The 20,298-nt window shown below is 33.6% G+C and overlaps 2 protein-coding genes across 3 annotated transcripts; one reads left to right on the top strand and one right to left on the bottom strand.

The window, feature by feature from the left end:
• Positions 1-445: 445 nt before the first annotated feature.
• On the top strand, positions 446-16,275 carry HUWE1 (HECT, UBA and WWE domain containing E3 ubiquitin protein ligase 1). 2 transcript variants are annotated; one of them, XM_047052301.2, is made up of 14 exons: positions 446-857; positions 935-1,153; positions 1,232-1,318; positions 1,383-1,956; positions 2,025-3,979; positions 4,221-5,144; positions 5,210-5,382; positions 5,586-5,934; positions 5,996-6,469; positions 6,678-12,273; positions 12,342-12,759; positions 12,823-13,292; positions 13,378-15,757; positions 15,821-16,275. In XM_047052301.2, exons 1-14 carry the CDS (start codon positions 813-815, stop codon positions 15,921-15,923), a joined length of 13,767 nt encoding a protein of 4,588 aa, XP_046908257.2. In that variant the 5' UTR covers positions 446-812; the 3' UTR covers positions 15,924-16,275. The 2 variants fall into 2 exon arrangements, with proteins under 2 accessions (XP_046908257.2, XP_046908256.2); XM_047052300.2 differs by having other exon boundaries at positions 12,336-12,759.
• Positions 16,276-16,415: 140 nt separating this feature from the next.
• Positions 16,416-20,298, bottom strand: LOC124490001 (immunoglobulin superfamily member 10). Its single transcript, XM_047052461.2, has 6 exons — positions 20,093-20,298; positions 19,634-19,661; positions 18,450-18,966; positions 17,702-18,368; positions 17,344-17,624; positions 16,416-17,266 (listed from the first exon to the last, which is right to left on the bottom strand). The coding sequence occupies exons 3-6, from the start codon at positions 18,882-18,884 to the stop codon at positions 17,258-17,260; spliced, it is 1,392 nt and encodes a 463-aa protein (XP_046908417.2). The 5' UTR covers positions 18,885-18,966; positions 19,634-19,661; positions 20,093-20,298; the 3' UTR covers positions 16,416-17,257.

The following is a 20,298-nucleotide window of genomic DNA, read 5'->3' as shown; positions in this document are numbered from 1 at the left end:
TTAATGCTAGACATATATTATTAATTAAAGGATCTATTCTTTTTTCATAAATAATTGTTGAAAATAAAAACATTCGTTATTCGAATATCTGTCGAATTTATTGTTGGATAAGATTTTTTTTTTGTTTTATTAATAAATATATCATATATATCCTATCATATATGAATGAAACAATCTATCTATTAATATAAATCTGCGAAGTCATTTCTATTGTGTGTGTGTGTGTGTGTGTGCGTGTGTACGTAAATGATGAAATTGTAATATAATGTGATGTGAAAGAAGAATGGCAGAAAGGTAGTAGCATGAAAATTAACTATGACAACCTGTCCATTCAGATGTTCATAAATTGTGTATTGTGAGTATAAAGCAAGGGAAGCTCCCCCTTTTTCCTAAAATTTTTTTTTATCCCTACGCGTCTCTCTTTCTTGTGTTGAGTTTTTCGATAAATTGTGTATGTGAGTGTGTGTGTGTTGTATATCGGTGTTCATTTTTGTCTTTTTTTTTGTTGCGTTGATTATTCACTAATCATTTTTCTATTTTTTCTAAAGATCACAACTCAGATTAAACAACAAACAGTCCATTTCAGTCAAAATCAGTATTTGTTCCGTTCCATTCACATCATCGGATCATCATCATCAGCTTCATATAAACACAGATAATAATACAGACAGATACATAAGGAAAGAAAAACATAATTTCCATCATCAAACGGTGATGATGATGATGGTGGTGGTGACTTCAACCATAATCAATTAATTTGAAGAATTATAAATTTTTTTATTGATAAATAAATCGACATAAACGAATCAATCATGAAGATCGATCGTTCGAAATCTAAAAAGAGTTCATCGGAGGTGGTATGTGTCCCTTTTTATATTTGATTGTTTAATATTTTAAATTTATCATCACTAATCACTAATTTTATGATCCATAGCCTTTCGATTGTAAACTATTGATTGAAGAACTTAAACAATGTAACGAAGATCAAATGTTAATCGTCCTTAAACGGATAAAAACATGGAGCTGTGGAAAATGTGAATTATATCATTGGATCGATGTGCTAGATTTATTCGATACTATATTGGAAGAATGTTGCCGTAAAGAATCTTCTGATCAATGGATTTTACCCGTTGATTTGGCCGAAAATGTCAAGGTAAGTTGTATAATTTCATTCATTTTTTTCTGAAACTTATAGCATTGATTGCAACCAAAATCAAACAAAATTCCCTAGAAACGTGAACTTTTATTGGCCGTAATATCGTTTACATCGCTTTTGATCGAACATAGTTTCTCACGACATTTATACAATTCGATCGAGGTAAGAATATCCTATAGCATTAATATTTTTTTTGCCTAAATTTTATGTTTGTTTTTTGTTTCAGCATTTGATCACATTACTTTCGTCGAATGATATGCAAATCGTTTTGGCCATACTAAATCTGTTATTTGTATTCAGCAAACGATCAAATTTTTTCTCACGTATCAGCATTGATCGGCGACAATCATTAATGTCCAGACTATATTATTTAGCCGAAAATTGGGGCGGTAAAGATCAAGGATTTGGCTTGGCACAATGTTGCCAAAATTTGCCATTATCCAGTTATCCATCAAATGCAACTACGTTTAATTTTGAATTCTATTTAAATAATAACACCAATAACCAACAAACAACAAATAATGAATCTAAAACAAAATCAACAACACAAAGACCATTGGGTGATAATGGTACATCAGCAAGTCAAAAATTCAATAATATTGTACGAATTCACATTGAAAATGTACATCTAATCGATAAACCTGTATCGATATTGATGGCCGAAATTGTTGAACAATATCAAATACCAGTTGAACAACAGATGCAGATATTCACACAGTTACGATTGACGAAAAATTTTGCCAATTATCACACACGTTTGCAATGTGTACAGGCACGAATCAATGCCTTGTCCATAATGGGTATGTTATATAATTGATCATTAACTCTCGAGGAATAAAAACCATTTTTTGTTTTATTTTCTCATTAGTCTATTGTCAAGCGATGTCCTTAAATCAGGAAGGCTATTATTCCCTATTATATAATGGTCTAATTGAAGAATTAGTTGAGGTTTTAGAACTACGTCATCCGGAACTTATTGAGATAAAATCAGCTTCATTGAAAACATTAACATCGATTATACATTTGGATCGTAATTCAAAGATGAAAGTCATTATTGATTCAACCGGAGCGAATTCTTATCATGGATTTTTGCCAATATTAGTACGAAATTGTATTCAATCACTTATATTAGGCAATATGGAAGAATATCCATTGAATTTTGTAACAGCATTATTTTCATTTCTTTATCATTTGGCATCATATGATAATGGATGTGAAGCATTGGTTCAATGTGGTATTATGGAATCATTGCTTCGTGTGGTCGATTGGAAAGGCCCGAAAGCAGATGCTGATGTTGATCATTTAATGTTTGTTACACGTGCTGTACGTGTTATCGATCTGTTGACCAATCAATTTATCGATATGAATGCATTTCAATCAAATAATGGATTGAATACATTTGTACAACGATTGGAATATGAAGTGAATATATGTCGTACAGAACAGCCTTATGAAATTGAAGTGCCAGCTGATAGAATAAATCGTGACAAACATTATACATATGATGATGAAATTCACATTGAAGAAAGTGAAAATAAAAATCAAACTTCAACAACGCAACATCAACTTCAGGAAACACCGATGGAAGTAGAAATTTCAAATCCTGAATCAATGGCCGAAGCTTCCACTTCGAAATCATCGACTGTGGTAAATCAACCAGTGGTTAACAATAATCTTCAATGTTATCCACAGCGGGCTGCATTGTTGAAGTCAATGTTAAATTTCTTGAAAAAAGCCGTACAATGTACCGGTTTTTCAGAATTAGTACGACCATTGATGTATGGAAATTTTCCACGATCATTACGACATATAATAAGCAATGCTGAATATTATGGTTCATCATTGTTTTTATTGGCCACCGATGTTGTCAGTGTTTATGTATATCAAGAACCATCATTATTATCGGTCATACAAGATAATGGTCTAACCGATGTTGTATTACACGCCCTTTTGGTTAAAAATGTACCACCGACCAAAGAAGTGTTGGCATCTTTACCAACTGTATTTACAAGTTTATGTCTAAATCATCGTGGCCTAGAAGCATTCATAGCGTTACGGCCATTTGAACGTTTTTTTAAAATATTTTTATCACCCGATTATCTACAGGCAATGCGTCGTCGCCGTAGTAATTCGGGTAATGATACAGCCACAACATTGGGTAATGCAATGGATGAATTGATGCGTCATCAACCAAGTCTTCGTTCGGATGTTATTGGTGCAATTCTAAAATTATTGGAGGAAATCTGTAGACTTGGCAGTGATCTAAGATATATTTGCACCAAAGCAAGTAGTAGTAGCAGTAGCAGTAATAGTGTCAGTACGTCAAAATCATTCGGAGCAATTGGTACTGGATCGGCTACCGATGGATCTCATCATCATCACCACCATCATGGTAGTACATCGACTGCCATGGCTTTCGATGAATCGTCATCGAACGCTGTCGATGGTGATGGTGATGGCAGTAATCAAATTTCCGGTAGCAATGTAAACAATGATTCTAGTTCATCGGAAGAAGATGATTATGATGATGATGATACTACAACGACGACAACAACAGCTGCAGCCGCAACAACCACTTCCGCCGCTGATCAGAATCCCACAGATTCATCATCAACAGACGTCATTGCAACAGAAGCAACTACGATACCGTCCGCATTATCATCATCATCGACATCATTAACAATATCAAATGATGATCCAATGAAATCTCAAACACGTCCAGCTATAGCACAAACAACAACATCTGCTGTATCTTCGGATATAACGAATATTGTTGAATCGAATCGTCAACAGATACCATTAATTGATTATATTCTCAATGTGGTAAGTGACTAGTCTTTCTAAAAATGTCAAAATTTTTTTAAACATACCCATTGATTAAAAATTTGCACATTGAACATTTAATGCACAATAGTGGATAATTTTTATCCATCGATGTATGACAATGTAAAGATATTAGAAAAAATTATGAGATCTGAGGGTTTTATGATTCTGATCTGATTTGTTTTGTTTAATCTGGAATCATCTGATTTTTTAACGATATTTTTATTTTTGTCTGTTTTAGATGCGATTTCTTGAGGCAATTTTGGCCAATAATTCTACCGATGATCATTGTCAAGAATTTTTACATCAAAATGGCCTTGATCCATTGTTCCGTTTGTTAAAATTACATAATCTACCATTGGATTTTCCCGTAATGCCATCCTGTTATTCGGTGGCTACAGTTTTGAAAACATTGTTGAATTTGACACATGAAAAAGATATATTCACCAAAGGCTTAGAAAAATTGAAAGAAATACTTGAAAAATTAAGCCCATTATCACAAACAGCTAAAACATTTAATGGTAGCATCCTGCTTGAAGATCTAATCAATCATTTAAGTACAAAGAAAGCAGTGAATTTTGTTACACCTGTATTGCAGCTAATGGCCGCTGCACATGCATACATTGTAATGTTTCTACAAATTTGTCGTACTAGTCAAGGAGAAATTCGTTCCATTTCCATTGATCAATGGGGTTCACCGTTAGGTATTGAAATAATTGGCCTATTGAGCCAGCTTTATATAGCCCTAGTATGGGAAAGCACTCTATTGCTTGGCCTAAATGATTCTACATCACAAAAATATGAATTTGTGAAAATTCAAATTGAAAAACTCAATACATTATTGAAGCAAAGCGTTAATAATGGCAACAATCAAGCATCCACATCATCAGATATGATGATGAATGTTGATGGTACATTGTCGGCAATGTCTCCAATGGAAGTGGATAATTTTGATGCTAATAGTGATCCATCTATTTCTGCTTCGATTAGTCAAGATAATTCTAAAATTTCAAAAAATTCATCAAAATTGATAATGGCAACAAATTCGGCTGTTGCTGTTAAATCATCATCACATCATCAACATCAAAAATATATAAAACCATTATTAGCTGTTGCTTCACGTCTTGGTCGTGCTTTGGCAGAATTGTTTGGCCTTCTGGTTAAGGTAAGTTTGTCTCATTTTATTATTTGCGATAAATCTAAAGGCAAATTCGATTATGAAATTTATAGCTTTGTGTTGGACCATCACCAAGACGTCGTAATCATCATCAACCATACTTGATGAATTCACAAACAATGACACCATCAAAACCGGTACAAAATATTGCTAAACATTTGAATGTTCTTCTTTATAATGGTCTTTCTTGGCAACCATCATTTGACACGAATATACCAAAATTTCGGTAAGTTCGGAATTATTAACCAGTTTTTGTAGACAAATAAGATAGCCCTTGGTATCTACCTGCACGGATAAAAATTCCGTGTTGGATCGTTTTGTGGCTTATATCATAATAAACACTATGTGCATCGTTAATTTGTTTCATTTTTGATTTTAATTGAAACAAATTTGGTTCTTAATTCTAATGTGACATTTTTGTTTTTTCAGGCTCACTTTCTACGTATGTTCAATCGGTTTCTCAAGTCCAATGTTGTTCGATGATCGTAAATATCCATACCATATAATGTTACGAAATTTCATACTTAGTGGTGGACAGGATGCATTTTTTGATTGTTTTCATATGGCTTTCGAGCAACAATCGAATAATTCATCACCCGATTTACCGGACGGTATTATCGAATTTCTTGATTCATGGCTTTTGTTGTTGGAAAAGATGACCAATCCGCAAACATTGTTTGATTCTCCACATGCATATTCATCATCGAAACAAACGCCATTAGATCAATCGGATGATATTCATTTTGATCCGATTCAATATTTGATTCGTACACATAAGGTTTGTGTTTATTTTTAATGATTTTTTTTTTGGTTATAATCCTTTTTTCGATCACATACAGAAAGCTTTTCCTTGTATAATGGAATTATGGAATAACAAATTATATCGTATCAAGTGTGATCGTGTTATTGAATCGTTGATAACAATATTTTCACATTTACTCAAAGGTGAAACAATAATTGAAAAACATCTTGGCCTAACAAAAGTTGATGGAACGAATGCGACAACATCAGCTTCTACATCATCAGGTGCTAGTTCATCCTCAACATTTACAATTGAGCCATTAGGTGAACTTATATTCAGTAGTGTTGGTGGTGAGGATGGATCATCATCAACATCATCGTCCGTTGCAGCTACTTCGGCATCATCCACAACTGCACAATCAGCTGCCACTCGTTCTGAACAGAATCCAAATGTTCAGACATTAATGGAAATGGGATTCTCTCGTGATCTGGCTATTGATGCATTATTACAAACCAGTGATGATGTAAATGCAGCTACAGAATGGATTCTGCAACATTTTCCTCGATTTTTGGTAAGTTGTTTTAGCTATTAAACAAAGTGCACCTATTCAAAGGCTGTATGGAGATTTTCGATCTTTGTGTGGTCACTTATTTTGTTCCATCCAGTTACAAATGGTGCAAAAGTAACTAGTTAATAAATTCAATTTCTAGAATTTTATTATTTTTTGAAATTTGCTTTTCCACTTACAAGCTCTTTTTTACTCTATTTTTTTCTAAAAGTCGGCTGATAATGAAGAAGAAGAAATGATAAGGGCCATTGCTTTATCTTTATCCGATAATTCTGATGAAAGTGGCAGTACCACGGTCGTTGAAACATTAACAACAACAACAAAAACTGTGGATAATAAATCTAAACAACCGGAAAAAGCAGAACCGAAAAATAAGGATAAACCTTTGGTCAACGAAATTCCACTTCGTAAGGATGAAATCAATACATTCACGGATAATATCCTTGTTGGTATATTGAAACTTATCGATCAACTTCCAATCATACATAAATGTTGTGAATTATTGATTTCCATATCAAAACGAAATGGTCATCAATGGTTTGAAGAAATGTTCTCTCAATTGATCGATGATATAATACGGAATATTGCAGAACTGCAAAAACATACATCCTATATTAAACAACAAGAAAAATCGACAAAAAGTACAGCCATTGAATGGGCACACAAATTGGTTGCATTACCGGAAGCTTATTATCTTCAATCACGAATTCATCTACTTGTCCTATTGTTCAATGAAACAAAGAATTTATGTGCTAAACAAATAGCTCAATCTGAATTGTTGAATCATCTTATTGATCTGTTGGAAAATGGATCATATTTGTTGAATGTTGCATATGAAAAAGAACGATCGATTCCGACACCGAAATGGGTGGCACCATCAATTCTATTGATTGATCTTTATGAAAAAAATGCCCTCGCCTGTAGACGTCGAAAACGCCTACTACTTGAATCGTCAAATTGTCGTCGTACGTGGAAATATTTTGATGAACGTACAGTTCGTTGGTCTGCTTATCAAACTGAAACGAATAAAACTATTGATGAAGCTTTCCGTTCGGGTGAACAATTCTGTAAAATACAAGTTGCCCGACGTCGTTATACAGTGAATTTCACAACAATGTTACAAATTAATGATGATACGGATAATTATCGACCAATCATGTTTTTCGTTGACTCGGATACATCGAAAACTCAAGAAAATAAATCCACTTCCAAGAATGATACTAGTAATGACATTACGAATAATAAAGATGACGGGAAAAAATCCAAAGATAAAGATTCTGTTGAAACGAAAACTGCAACTAAAGATGAAGAACAATTTATTGCCGATATAGTTGAAGTAGATTTTCTTGACGAAAAACAATGTCATACAATTATTGAAGCTATGGTCAATTTTATTCAATTACCAATCGATTCCGACGCATTGAATGCCATTATACGTTTGATATTACGTTTGACACGAAATTATGATAATGCATGCTTTTTTGTCGAAAAGAATGGCATCAGTCGTTTGTTGAAAATACCACAATGCTCCATTTTTCCAGGTTTTGTTCCAATGGCTACCTTGATCATTCGACATATGATGGAAGACAGTTTATCATTGCAAACATCGATGGATAAGATTCTTCGTGCTCAAGCAAATTCACCAAATTCCATACGTGAACTTCATTATATGTTTCGTCATTTCAGTCCGGCTGCATGTCGTGATAGTGATACATTTAAAAAATCGGCAATGAATATTCTTCGTATTAATGTACCGCAGACAATGACCACACCACGTCGAATGACACAGGATGAAGAGCGTATGACTCCACTGTTACGTGCTGTAATGCCTTCCAGTGGATCGAAATCTGTTACGCATAGCAATGATGGTAGCCAAAACACACAACATTCTGAATCATCATCTTTGGAGATATCTAAAGTTGCCAAAGATATAATTTGTGAATTACTGAACATATTACCTTTACAATATTCATTACAACAAGAGTTGAACAAGACAAAAAAATCGTCTCAACAACAGCCTGTGGATGTTGTTTCAGCTGATGATTCTGCAGGTAATTCAAAACCAAATGATCCTGCTTCTGTCATTTCAAGCAACAACGATAAAGATTCGTCAAAAGAACAAGATGTATTTCGTACCCATACAATACTATCGATTTTGGCCGAATTAACAATATCTTACCATTCAGTAGCCAAAGTGATATGTGAACATACATATACTTTTTTGTATAAGGATACAATACTTGATGATTGTACGGCACTTTCATTCATATTGGATAATCTACTATCATATGCTCAACATTATGGTGATAAAGAATGTGCAACATATTCGCGTGCATTATTTACTGCCATTGCATCAGTACCATTCTCTCACGATATACATCAAACATTAGTGATTGAAATCAAAAATGCCCTGAATCGTGCCGTTTTTCTACCGGAATCATATGAAAAACATGCTAAAATACAAGCATTATCACCGTTGATCACTTCGATTGTTGAAGCTCAATGTACATCTTCATCATTACAAAATAATCATTCTTATTATCGAGCACCTTTATTATCGGCGTCGAGTCCTTTGATTAAATTATTGATTCGTAAAAATTTAATTACTGATTTGGCGAAAGTAATACAATATCTTGATCTTTCATCACCTATGATGATAACGACTGTGAATTCATTATTGAAAACATTGGATTTTCTTTCGAAAACATTGAATACCCCACAGAATCCATTCACATCGCGTCATCATCATAATCATAATCAACAACAGCAAAGTGCACAAAGTCGCCATCAACGAAACTTGTTATCACATAGTTCATTTACAATACCAATGATTGATTTGGATTCAGCATCATCTATTGAACCCGATGGTTCACAAATTATCCATAATAATGATAATGACCCGATGCTAATGGAACAAGATCATTCCGAAAATCTAACAACAAATTCAACTACTACTACAACAACAACAAATAATAATCAGGACAGTAGTTCAGCATTGGCTTTAGCTCCCAATCAAATACTTAATGCTGATGGTTCAATTATAGAAACGGAAACAACAACATCGATAACACAATCGCCTAATACGAATGCTATTCATACGGAAAATATGGCACAAGCATCGACAATGTCAACAAATTCTCAAAATTTGGACGAAAATACTGAAAATGAATTATTTTTAGATAGTGTCGCTTACGATAATTATAATAATTCACATCCACGAAGCGGTACTTTTACATCGGACGAATTACGCACAGATGATGATGATTATGAAAATGATGGTCTCATAATCACTGATCAAGACGGTATGAATGATGGTGATCATGAAATGCATCATGATAGTCATGTTGTCGTTGGTAATAGCAACCATGTTGGTGTTGAATCAACTACCGCAAGTAGTGATGGCACAGAATCGGATGATGCCGATTCCGATGAACATGATGATGACGATGAAGATGATGTTGATATCGAAGATGATGATGATGACGAAGAAGAAGAACAAGATGATCAAGTTGGTAGTGCACAAGAAGATGGTGATGAAGATGATGATGATGAACATATGGATGATGACGATGATGACGACGAAGATGATGACGGTGATGATGATGAAGATGAAATGGATCGTATACGGCCTGAAGATTTATCTCTGCAACAAATGCTTGATGACCAATTTGGTCTTGGTACGTTGAATAATGATGTTATCTATAGTTTGGAAGAAGTATTGCCACAATTTTTGAATTATCCTCACCGTGTATCATCATCATCGGATTATCTATTGCCATTCTCATCACATCATCATCATCATCATCTTGTTGGTGATGGTGAAAATGTTATCATGAATGGCCATAGTAATGGTGGTCATTTTGTTCCAACATCATCTGTTGGCCGTCATACGAATGGTACGGGATCAAGCATGCAGATACATCACCCTTTATTGAATTATAATTCTGATCAAATGAATAATGGTGGTGGTGCTACATCTTCATCAGTAGCTGTTATAAGTAATGCTGGATCATCATCATTGGTGAATAATCTTGCCGGTTCATTGGTTAGTTTAGGTTCTCATGCTGTTAATCCAATATCGGCTTCCTTTTTATCAGCCAATAACACAGTAGCTGCTAATATTGGGATAGGTAGTGCTGGCGGTGGTGGTGGTGGACATCGATTATCACGTAATCCTTTACCACGTACACGTGCCATACGATCCTATTTTCATACTGGTCATAATTGGCATGTGGCACATTTCAATACCCGAACAAGTCCAACACATATACTACAACGATTGCTTGGATCGGCTTCACAACATGAATTCGCTATTCCAAGTGTTCTTCGTAATCCTTTTTCTCGACATGATTTGGATCTTCGTGATGAAACCTTTGATTTTGTTCCACTATCATCAACGCCAAATTCATCAATTGTATCGAATTCATTCCAGAATAATCAATTGAACTCAATTCCATCCACAATACAACGTTGGCACGACGAAGCACGCTTATTAGATGGTGAATATATGTATGATGCATTGTTATTAATTAAACCGGAAATTATTCGTCATCTTGAAAAATTGAAAGAACAAGAATTACAGGAAAAGAAACGTAAGGAAAAAGAAGATATGGATGCTACAGCTGGTGATGCAAAAAATAAATCGGCTTCCAATACTGCTGAAAATAATTTGGATCGTGAAATACGACAAGCTATGCAACAACCACAACAACAACATGGATCTGGTCATCCATCACAATTTGAAGAATTACACGCTCATATAGAACAATTGACCAATTCTGTCATCAACCAGGTCTTGGAATCAACTCCGCAACAGCAATCTAATAGCTCAAATGAATTAACAAACGATTCTTCGAATAGTGATCGAATTTCCCGTATGGAAGTCGTCATATCGAATGATGATAATGACAATAATGACGAACAGCCACAACAACCACAAGTGGATGAAGTTGTTCCAATGTCAGTGGTTGTCAATGAAAATATTCCCTCTGGGTCAAGTGAAGATCCTATTCCGGTTAGTCTTGAAGATTTAGTTGTCGAAAGTGAAGCATCTGTAGCTCGATCTGAAGCGCAAAATGTTGATATCGAATTGATGGATCATCAATCATCAAACGTTACGAACCAACAACAATCTGACACTTCCGGTATTGCTGAAGGCAATCTGAATCAAGAACAACAATCGGGAACGGAAACATCGACCATCTCTCAACCATCTGCATCATCGTCCTATCAATTAACACCTGAAGAACGAGCTATTCTTGGTGATCAAGAATTACCCGAAGGGGTTGATCCATCATTTTTGGCTGCTTTACCTGAAAATATTCGTCAAGAAGTGATTGCCGAACAATTCCGCATACAACGATTGAATCAATTACGTAACAATCTACCACAACCGCCAGCAACAGCTGCTAATGAAAGTAATCAAGCTGTAACTGCTATCAATCAATCATCTAATACCACCAATGCTGCACCTGTTCCTGAAATTAGTGAAGATTTTCTTGCAGCTTTACCTCCAAACATTCAAGAAGAAGTGCTCGCACAACAACGTGCAGAGCAACAACGTTTGAATGCGCAGAATACAAATCCCGATACACCGGTTGATCCGGTCAGTTTTTTTCGATCATTACCACCCTCACTAAGGCGACAAGTTTTATCCGATCTGGATGATAGTCAAGTTCAACTGTTGCCACCAGAATTTGCCAATGAAGCACGAACACTCCGACGAGAATATGAACAACGAAATCGGCAGATTCATGATCGACTTTTCGATTCTAATTCGGCCATCTTACGAATCATACGATCAGCCGGTAAGTGAACTTTGGCTATTTCATTGTTTCAAATTTTTTAATAACCAAATTTTTTATTTAAGCTTCAGCTCCTAGAACAGCTGCTTTACGATACGATGGGTTGAGCATTCCAAGTTGGACACATGCACGCTTTTCGTTTAGAAATGGTGGAGGTTCTAGTTCACATGATAATAATCGTTATGGTTATGGCAGCAGCAGTGGTTTTGGCCGTCATACTCCGCGTGCATTTACTAGTCGTTCATTGAGAGGAAAATACCTACTAGATTACGATGCCCTTTCATCAATTTTGATCCTATTGTTCATTCATGATAGTCTTATCAGTTCGATTCGATTACATCGTGTAATCAAAAATCTTTGCTTACACAGTCCAACACGACAATGGGTCATTCAATCTTTGTTGGAAATTATGGAAAAGACAAAAGAATCAGTGGATTCATCATCATCTAACAATTCAATAGCATTAAGTGCTGATGATCAAACTTTGAAGTAAGTTTTTCTTTTTTTGACCTTTTCCTATCGTTAAATTCTTTAATTTATTATTATCTTAAGAGCATTGACGCAAAATCATTTTGTCTCTTGGCTTTCGATTACATTGGATTCATCGTTTGGTTCAAAAACGAACGTTTTCTTTCTGAGTAAATCGATAGGATCATCATCATCTAGTTCAATCAAAAAGAACGATAAAGTCAGCCAGATCTATACGATTTCAATCAATCCACAAGCTTCATTATTCGTCTGTCGTAATGTTTTGGACATTCTTATTTCTTTGGCCAAAACATTTCCCGAACAATTCATTTGCTATTCACCACCTTCATCAACACCATTGAATTCGACACAAGCATTACAGAAGAATTTTTCGGCAACTTCCCTGAATACATCAAGTTCAAGTATCAAAGATCAACAACATGAAAACATTGCAACGACATCGAATGGTAATCAGAAACCGCCACCAAGTTTTTTCGATGTTCTCATGCGTCACGATTTTATTCATGCAACAAAAAAGACGAAATCAAAGCAAGGTAAGTGATTTCATTCTAAGCTTTCTTTGCTTAAAATATCGAAATTCTAATATTTATCCAATTACTATATTTCTTTTTCTTTTAGCCTCATCATCAAATCTTCAAACTACATCTATCATGGAAATCGATTCTGTTTCGTCCACTAAACATTCATCACAATCACAGGTCGATTATTCACCATTTTCACAATTACTCAATCTATTATCACATCATTTCATTAAGAAAAGCCCTGTTTTAACTGATCGTTTAATTCGCCTAATGACACATATTACAACGGCATTAACACCGGATACTGATAATCGTAATCAAACGACACCGATCAATTTGTCTAATGAAATCAAAGAAAAATTGAATGAAATTGAAAAAACTATTGCTAATGAACGTCTGTTGAAATTGGTCGTCGATGTACTCGTGTCAAAGACATGTTCCGAAGATGGTCTTGTGGATGCTACATCATTATTGATCAAACTTTCAAATCTATTCTCCAATTGTCGAAATATATTCTACAAACTTTTACTAAATGGTGTTCGCCACTTAGGCCAGACTGTCTATGATGATATCAATGCATTGTCCATTGAAATGAGTGATTTGTTATCGAAATTGAATAGACAGCAAACTAGTAGCAATACTAGCACAACATCTGATAATGAATCACATGAGAAGAATATCAAAGGTCAGACTAATGTACAAGATCGTTATTCAAACATGACCATCATCATAAATGCTCAATCAAATGCTAAACATAATATCATTTCGGGTAAAGAAGTACAATTGCCATCAATGTCAAATCTCATATCCAAATCATCAAGTCAATTCTTATTTCTACGAATTCTTAAAATTATAATGCATATACGAGAAATTAATGCTAAAAATCAAAATTCTAAACAACAGCAACCGCAACAGGATGTTACACCATCTTCGGCCGACCCGTCCAATGATAATCAGACAACAACATCTACAGCTGAAACAAAAATGGAAGTAGATCTTGAACAGGATAAACTTAGCACCGAATTACAGTTGGATCATTTATGGGAAAAACTGAGCGATTGTCTTAGTCTTCTATCGGAAGCTCCGGATGATCATGTTGTACTCGTTTTACAACCAGCTGTCGAATCATTCTTTTTAGTACATGCTCCGGAAAAATCTCGTACAACTGCTGCAAGTTCCGGTAGTGAAAATCAACGTTCTGTTGAACCGGTTTCACAACAATTATCTCATCTACATCAAACATCTGATGCATTGAATGCGGATGCTCAATATGATGAAAATCGGCAATACAGTTCATTACCGGCAGACACACAAAAATTTTTAATATTTGCCGAAAAACATCGTGTCGTTTTGAACCAAATTCTTCGACAATCAAATATCCATCTTGCTAATGGTCCATTTGCTGTTCTTGTTGACCATACTCGAATATTAGACTTTGATGTCAAACGACGATATTTCCGCCAAGAGTTAGATCGTTTAGATCAAGGTACACGTCGTGATGATCTACCCGTCCATATTCGTCGTGAACATGTATTTGAAGATTCTTACCGTGAATTGAATCGTCGTACATCTTCGGATTGGAAGAATCGTTTCTATATCGTATTCGAAGGTGAAGAAGGACAAGATGCTGGTGGTTTGCTACGTGAATGGTATACGATTATTTCACGAGAAATTTTCAATCCCAATTATGCTCTTTTTACCACATCACCTGGTGATCGTGTCACCTATATGATCAATTCAGCATCACATTGTAATTCAAATCATTTGAGTTATTTCAAATTTGTTGGCCGTGTCATTTCTAAAGCCATCCATGATAACAAACTGTTGGACTGCTATTTTACTCGTTCATTTTATAAACACATTCTTGGCAAATTGGTAAAATATACAGATATGGAAAGCGAAGATTATTCTTTCTATCAAGGCCTTGTGTTCCTGCTCGAACATAACGTCAATGAACTTGGCACAGAATTGACGTTTTCATTGGAAATTCAGGAATTTGGTGTAACCGAAGTTCGTGATTTGGTACCAAATGGTCGCAATATAATTGTTACGGAAGAGAATAAACATGAATATGTCAAATTAGTTTGTCAAGAAAAGATGACCGGTTCGATAAAGAAACAGTTGAATTCTTTTCTCGAAGGATTCTACGAAATCATACCAAAACGATTGATATCCATTTTTAATGAACATGAACTTGAGTTATTGATTTCTGGTCTGCCAAACATTGACATTGATGATCTCAAAGCAAACACTGATTATCATAAATATCAGGCAACATCATTGCAAATTCAATGGTTTTGGCGTGCACTCCGTACATTTGATCAGGCTGATCGGGCTAAATTTTTACAATTTGTTACCGGCACATCGAAGGTTCCATTGCAAGGATTCACTGCACTGGAAGGTATGAATGGACCACAAAAGTTTCAGATCCATTTAGATGATCGATCAACGGACCGTTTACCATCGGCCCATACATGGTAAGTGTTTTTTTAGTTTTTAATAAATTTAACTAATCCATTTTTTTATTGTTCAAACTTTAGTTTCAATCAATTGGATCTACCTGCCTATGAAACTTATGATAAATTACGTATGATGCTGCTAAAAGCAATCCACGAATGTTCGGAAGGTTTTGGATTTGCTTGAAAAAACCATAAACAACATTGATTTGATCTAATAGATTCATCTTGTCTGTGATTATATTTACAAAACAAAGCAAAAAATTCTTTTTTGTTGGTTCACAATTACCCAAAAATCATTTTAAAAATAGAATTTTAAACAAAACATCCTTGTGTCGTTCATTTTTTGTCTGTCTGTCTGTGTCCCTGTCTGTAATCTCATTTAAACATTTCAAATCATTATTATACACATGAAGAAATTCAAAAAATTCTTTATTAAATTTTCCAATAACACATACACAACGCTATTCATGTTTTCATTTGATTTCCATTTTGATTACAATTTCAATTAAAAATTATAATAAACTATTTTTCTGACATTTGTTTTGTTTTTTTATTGCGATTGCAAGCCTTTAACCCCCCCTTTGCGATAGGTAATTTTTTTTACAACGGATATCCAATCATAATGGTCATAAGAAAGGTTTTTTGAAAATGAAAAAATTCAATGACTTTTGAATTATGAGTGGAAAGAATATTGGAAATAATTTTCTTTTTTTTAAATATAATAATAATAATAATATAATTAAAATTTTGATAATAATAATAATGATAATGTTATCCATACAAATTCAAATTTAAATTCATAATTTTCGTTGATTTGTTTTTCGCAATCAAATTTTGTTTGTTTGTTTGTTTGTTCCTAAATGGGAATGGGAGTGCCGGAATCGGCTGCTTTTTTGTGTCTATGTAGGTTTGTATGATAAGCAACCAGTCTCTGTGTGTATGTTTTATTGAAAGAAAGAATAAGAGAATGTGAGAGAGGGAGAGAAAGAGACGAGATCATCATCAGAATTCATTGTTGTGGATGTGTGTGTATGTGTATTTTGAAACCAAATAATTTATTATATGATATCGAATAAAATTTAAAAAAATCATTACATGACAAATTAGAATAAATAAATTGAATTAAAAAAAATCGATAATAATACTGATCAAATTGAATAAAGATGACCAAACGAAAACAAAAAAAAAAAAAAAAAAATAAATAATTATTATAGCAGCCACAGAAACAGTAGCCAACAAAAAAAATCAAAAAATAGATGATGACGATGATGATGATATTGATGATGAGAACAAAGAAACAAATGAGGTATATTCAAATAGGAAAATGAAAATTAAAAAAAAATTCTATAGATGCATTTCTGTTGATTGTTTTTTTGGTTTGCCATCGGTTCGCTGTGCATAATAAGGTGGTGGTGAATGATAATCATGATGGTTCATTGTTCTGTGCTCTTTTTTTTATTAGTGCACTAATTTTAAAAAATTTAATTGTTTCCGTTTGAATTATTTCATTATTGATATTTATTCCTTCTGTTTGAATGGATAATAAAATTGATTGATTTATAAATTTTTTTATGGAATGAAAAAGAAAAAACAGATATACATACCATTGTTGGATAGAAGAAAATCTCATCAATTGAATCCGAACCAAATTCATTGGATGCCATACATTGATAAACGCCCATATCATCAAAAGTAGAATTGTGGATAAATAGATCTCCATTAGGTAATATTTGATATTTGTCATTTATAGATGATGTTATTTGTCCATTGACAAACCAATTGATTCGAGGTTTTGGAAAACCGGTAGCACGACAATGAATAATGACATTATTGCCCATATTTTCCATGAGCGTTTGTGTCCAGAAATATATTTTTGCAGGTGAATCTGTATAAAAAAAATTGTAAGATTATTTAATCGTTAGATTTAAGAAACAAATTCAATCAATTAATTAATGAACTCACTTAGAGATTTTTTCTCCAAACATGAAACGGCAGAAGCAAGACCATTACCACTTGGTGATTGATTATTGATTATTTTATGATAATTTGCTGACGGAGATGATGCAATGGGAATTAATGAATTTTCAATCAAAGAATTGCCAAACAATTCCATTTCCTTTTCATTGCCACCTTTATACCTTGGATTTAATGATGGTGATGATGATCGACGTGGAACAATGATTACTTTTGTATTCGAACGTTTCTGTTCAAATGGTGTGACTGCAACACACGTATAGATAGTGCCCAAATCTGTTTCTGGATTCAAACATTCGAGAAATAAACGAGATTTAACTCGTGATAAGCCAAGATGGTCTGACGATGATGGCCGTATACTACTGCTTAACATAAGCATTGAAAGTGATACAACATCATTGCTACTTTCATCCAAATCGACCAAATTCTTTTGTAATTGTTGCTGCTGTTGTGGATGAACTAATTTTCCATTACGAAGCCAATAGATTATTGGATTAGGTGTGCCGGCAACATCACATTCAAGTACATATCGTTCATCTTGTTCAATAACAACCTGTTCTGGTAACATACTTTCAAAATGTAGATATGGTCGTACATCATCTTCACCATTATCATTGATATTGGCTGTATTTTCATCTCGTTTTTTGGTTGTTTGCTATATTGATCAAGCAAAGAAAAAAGGATTGATAGAAAATCAAATTGATCACTTCTAGCAAAAAAAAATAAAGAAAATTACCCGAACAAAACGATGTAATGGAATCGATTCGGTAATAGTTTCGCTACTACTGCTACTATTACTATTATCGTATGTTGCCGTTGTCGTTAATGTTGATTCAACAATTGGTAATGAATGAACAACCGATATCGGTGTGAATGTCATCACCATCATCATCAACATGATTGTTGACAACATTATTAAGCTTTTTGTTGATGATGAGGATGTTTTTCTGGGCATTATGGATAACAATTTCGATGGTGATGATAATGACAATGATGACAATGGTGATGACAATTTGGATTGTAATCGATGTTGTGATGATGACATCTTTGTTGATGATTTTGATTGTCGACTATGTTGATGTTGATTATTATGATTATGATGCTTTTGATGATAATAATTCGATAATGTCAATGATGATTGTTTAGACGACTGAATGAATGATATTCTCATTTTTATTTCGGATGATTTGTTGTTGTTTCTTTTTTTTTTGTTCTTCTTCAACAAAACAATGTCGATAATCGTCGGAAAAAATCTATATGGTAGGGAATACGAAAAAAACCGTATGAATTAGTCATCGCAAAAATTCAAAATGGAAATTTTTTTGAAGAAAAAGAAATCCCATGATTGAATCCCTTTCTCTTTTAATAAAGAAAGAAAAATGGGGGGACCAATTTCATGTGATCGATCTATCGTTCATTGATCGATTATTGTTATATTTGATGTGAATGTGTGTGTGTGCGATGCGATCATTGCAATGAGATAATGCAATGTGATTATTATTATTATTTTAACTTTTCCAAGAATTTAATCGGAGATATCAAAAATAAAACACAATCAAAATCCATACACAGACAATGTGAAATGAAAATTTCGAAATTTTTTTTTTTATTTGATTTGATTAATAATGATAAGTGTCGGGGTGAATAAGATGAGGAGCGGGAGAAAGAGGGAAACATTTTTTGAATCCAAGAGAAATTTTTTTTTATCTTTCATCAATAATCAACCACTTTAAAGTATTCAAAAATAATGTGAACAATAATTAATATCAATGAACATCCTGGAACATGATGGACGAATGTGTTCGATGGATACTATCTATAGATACTATACTATAGAATACTATCGATAGTGATGAGGGTCAAAATTATATTAAACTGGATAAAAATCAAATAACGAATTGTTTTTATTACAACACTTACCGTTTCGAAAAATCAAATTGTTGTTGATCTGAATAAATTACATGAACAAACAAACAAACAAACAAAAAAATGAACTAAATTAAATTAAATTGGGAATCAATCAAATTTTTTTTCTGATTAATTTCAAGTAAATTTGATTAATTCAATTGATTCAGATAAATAAGTGAGAAAAAAATTTATCTTAAAATTTTCTTCAAAATAAATCGTTTGAAATAAAAAAAAAAATTAGGATGACGTGATTTGGAGGTGTCGGCCTATACAATCTTTCTATTATATGATGAAAAAAATTGAAATTGAAAAAATTGTGGAAAAAAAATTCAAAAAAGGAAGGAAACAGTGTAAAACAGCAACAACAACTTGGTTTTCCGACAAAGTTATATTTTGTTGTTGGTATAATGAGGGTGAAGAAAAAATTCTGTTTTTCTTAATTTTTTTTTTGAAATTTAATTTTTTTTTTACAATTTTAAATGAAGAATTTAATAATGGATATGATGATTGCACGATACACGCACACACACATTGGAGCACATGTGGAATAATTCTCGACATTCATTCGACGACAACGACGGGCTTGCCTTTATATATCCATCAAAATGAATGATGAGAAAGTAGAAAACCCGAACACCTCTCTCTTTTTCTATAGTAATACTAAGCACACACACTAC

Source organism: Dermatophagoides farinae, chromosome 4 (genome assembly GCF_024713945.1).
Source record: "Dermatophagoides farinae isolate YC_2012a chromosome 4, ASM2471394v1, whole genome shotgun sequence".
Taxonomy (NCBI): Eukaryota; Metazoa; Arthropoda; class Arachnida; order Sarcoptiformes; family Pyroglyphidae; genus Dermatophagoides; species Dermatophagoides farinae.
Note: the sequence above shows the minus strand (reverse complement) of the source record. Positions and strands in the feature narration are given on the sequence as shown.

What these genes read in the sequence shown, in the direction of transcription:
- HUWE1 (XM_047052300.2), top strand. Translation starts at nt 813, where the DNA reads ATGAAGATCGATCGTTCGAAATCTAAAAAGAGTTCATCGGAGGTG. An exon ending in TTGATTATATTCTCAATGTG is followed by an intron (nt 3,980 to 4,220) that starts GTAAGTGACTAG and finishes TGTCTGTTTTAG; the next exon opens with ATGCGATTTCTTGAGGCAAT. An exon ending in ATTTGATTCGTACACATAAG is followed by an intron (nt 5,935 to 5,995) that starts GTTTGTGTTTAT and finishes GATCACATACAG; the next exon opens with AAAGCTTTTCCTTGTATAAT.
- LOC124490001 (XM_047052461.2), bottom strand. Translation starts at nt 18,884, where the DNA reads ATGAGAATATCATTCATTCAGTCGTCTAAACAATCATCATTGACATTA. An exon ending in CATTACATCGTTTTGTTCGG is followed by an intron (nt 18,369 to 18,449) that starts GTAATTTTCTTT and finishes TGATCAATATAG; the next exon opens with CAAACAACCAAAAAACGAGA. An exon ending in TTTGGAGAAAAAATCTCTAA is followed by an intron (nt 17,625 to 17,701) that starts GTGAGTTCATTA and finishes TTTTTTATACAG; the next exon opens with ATTCACCTGCAAAAATATAT.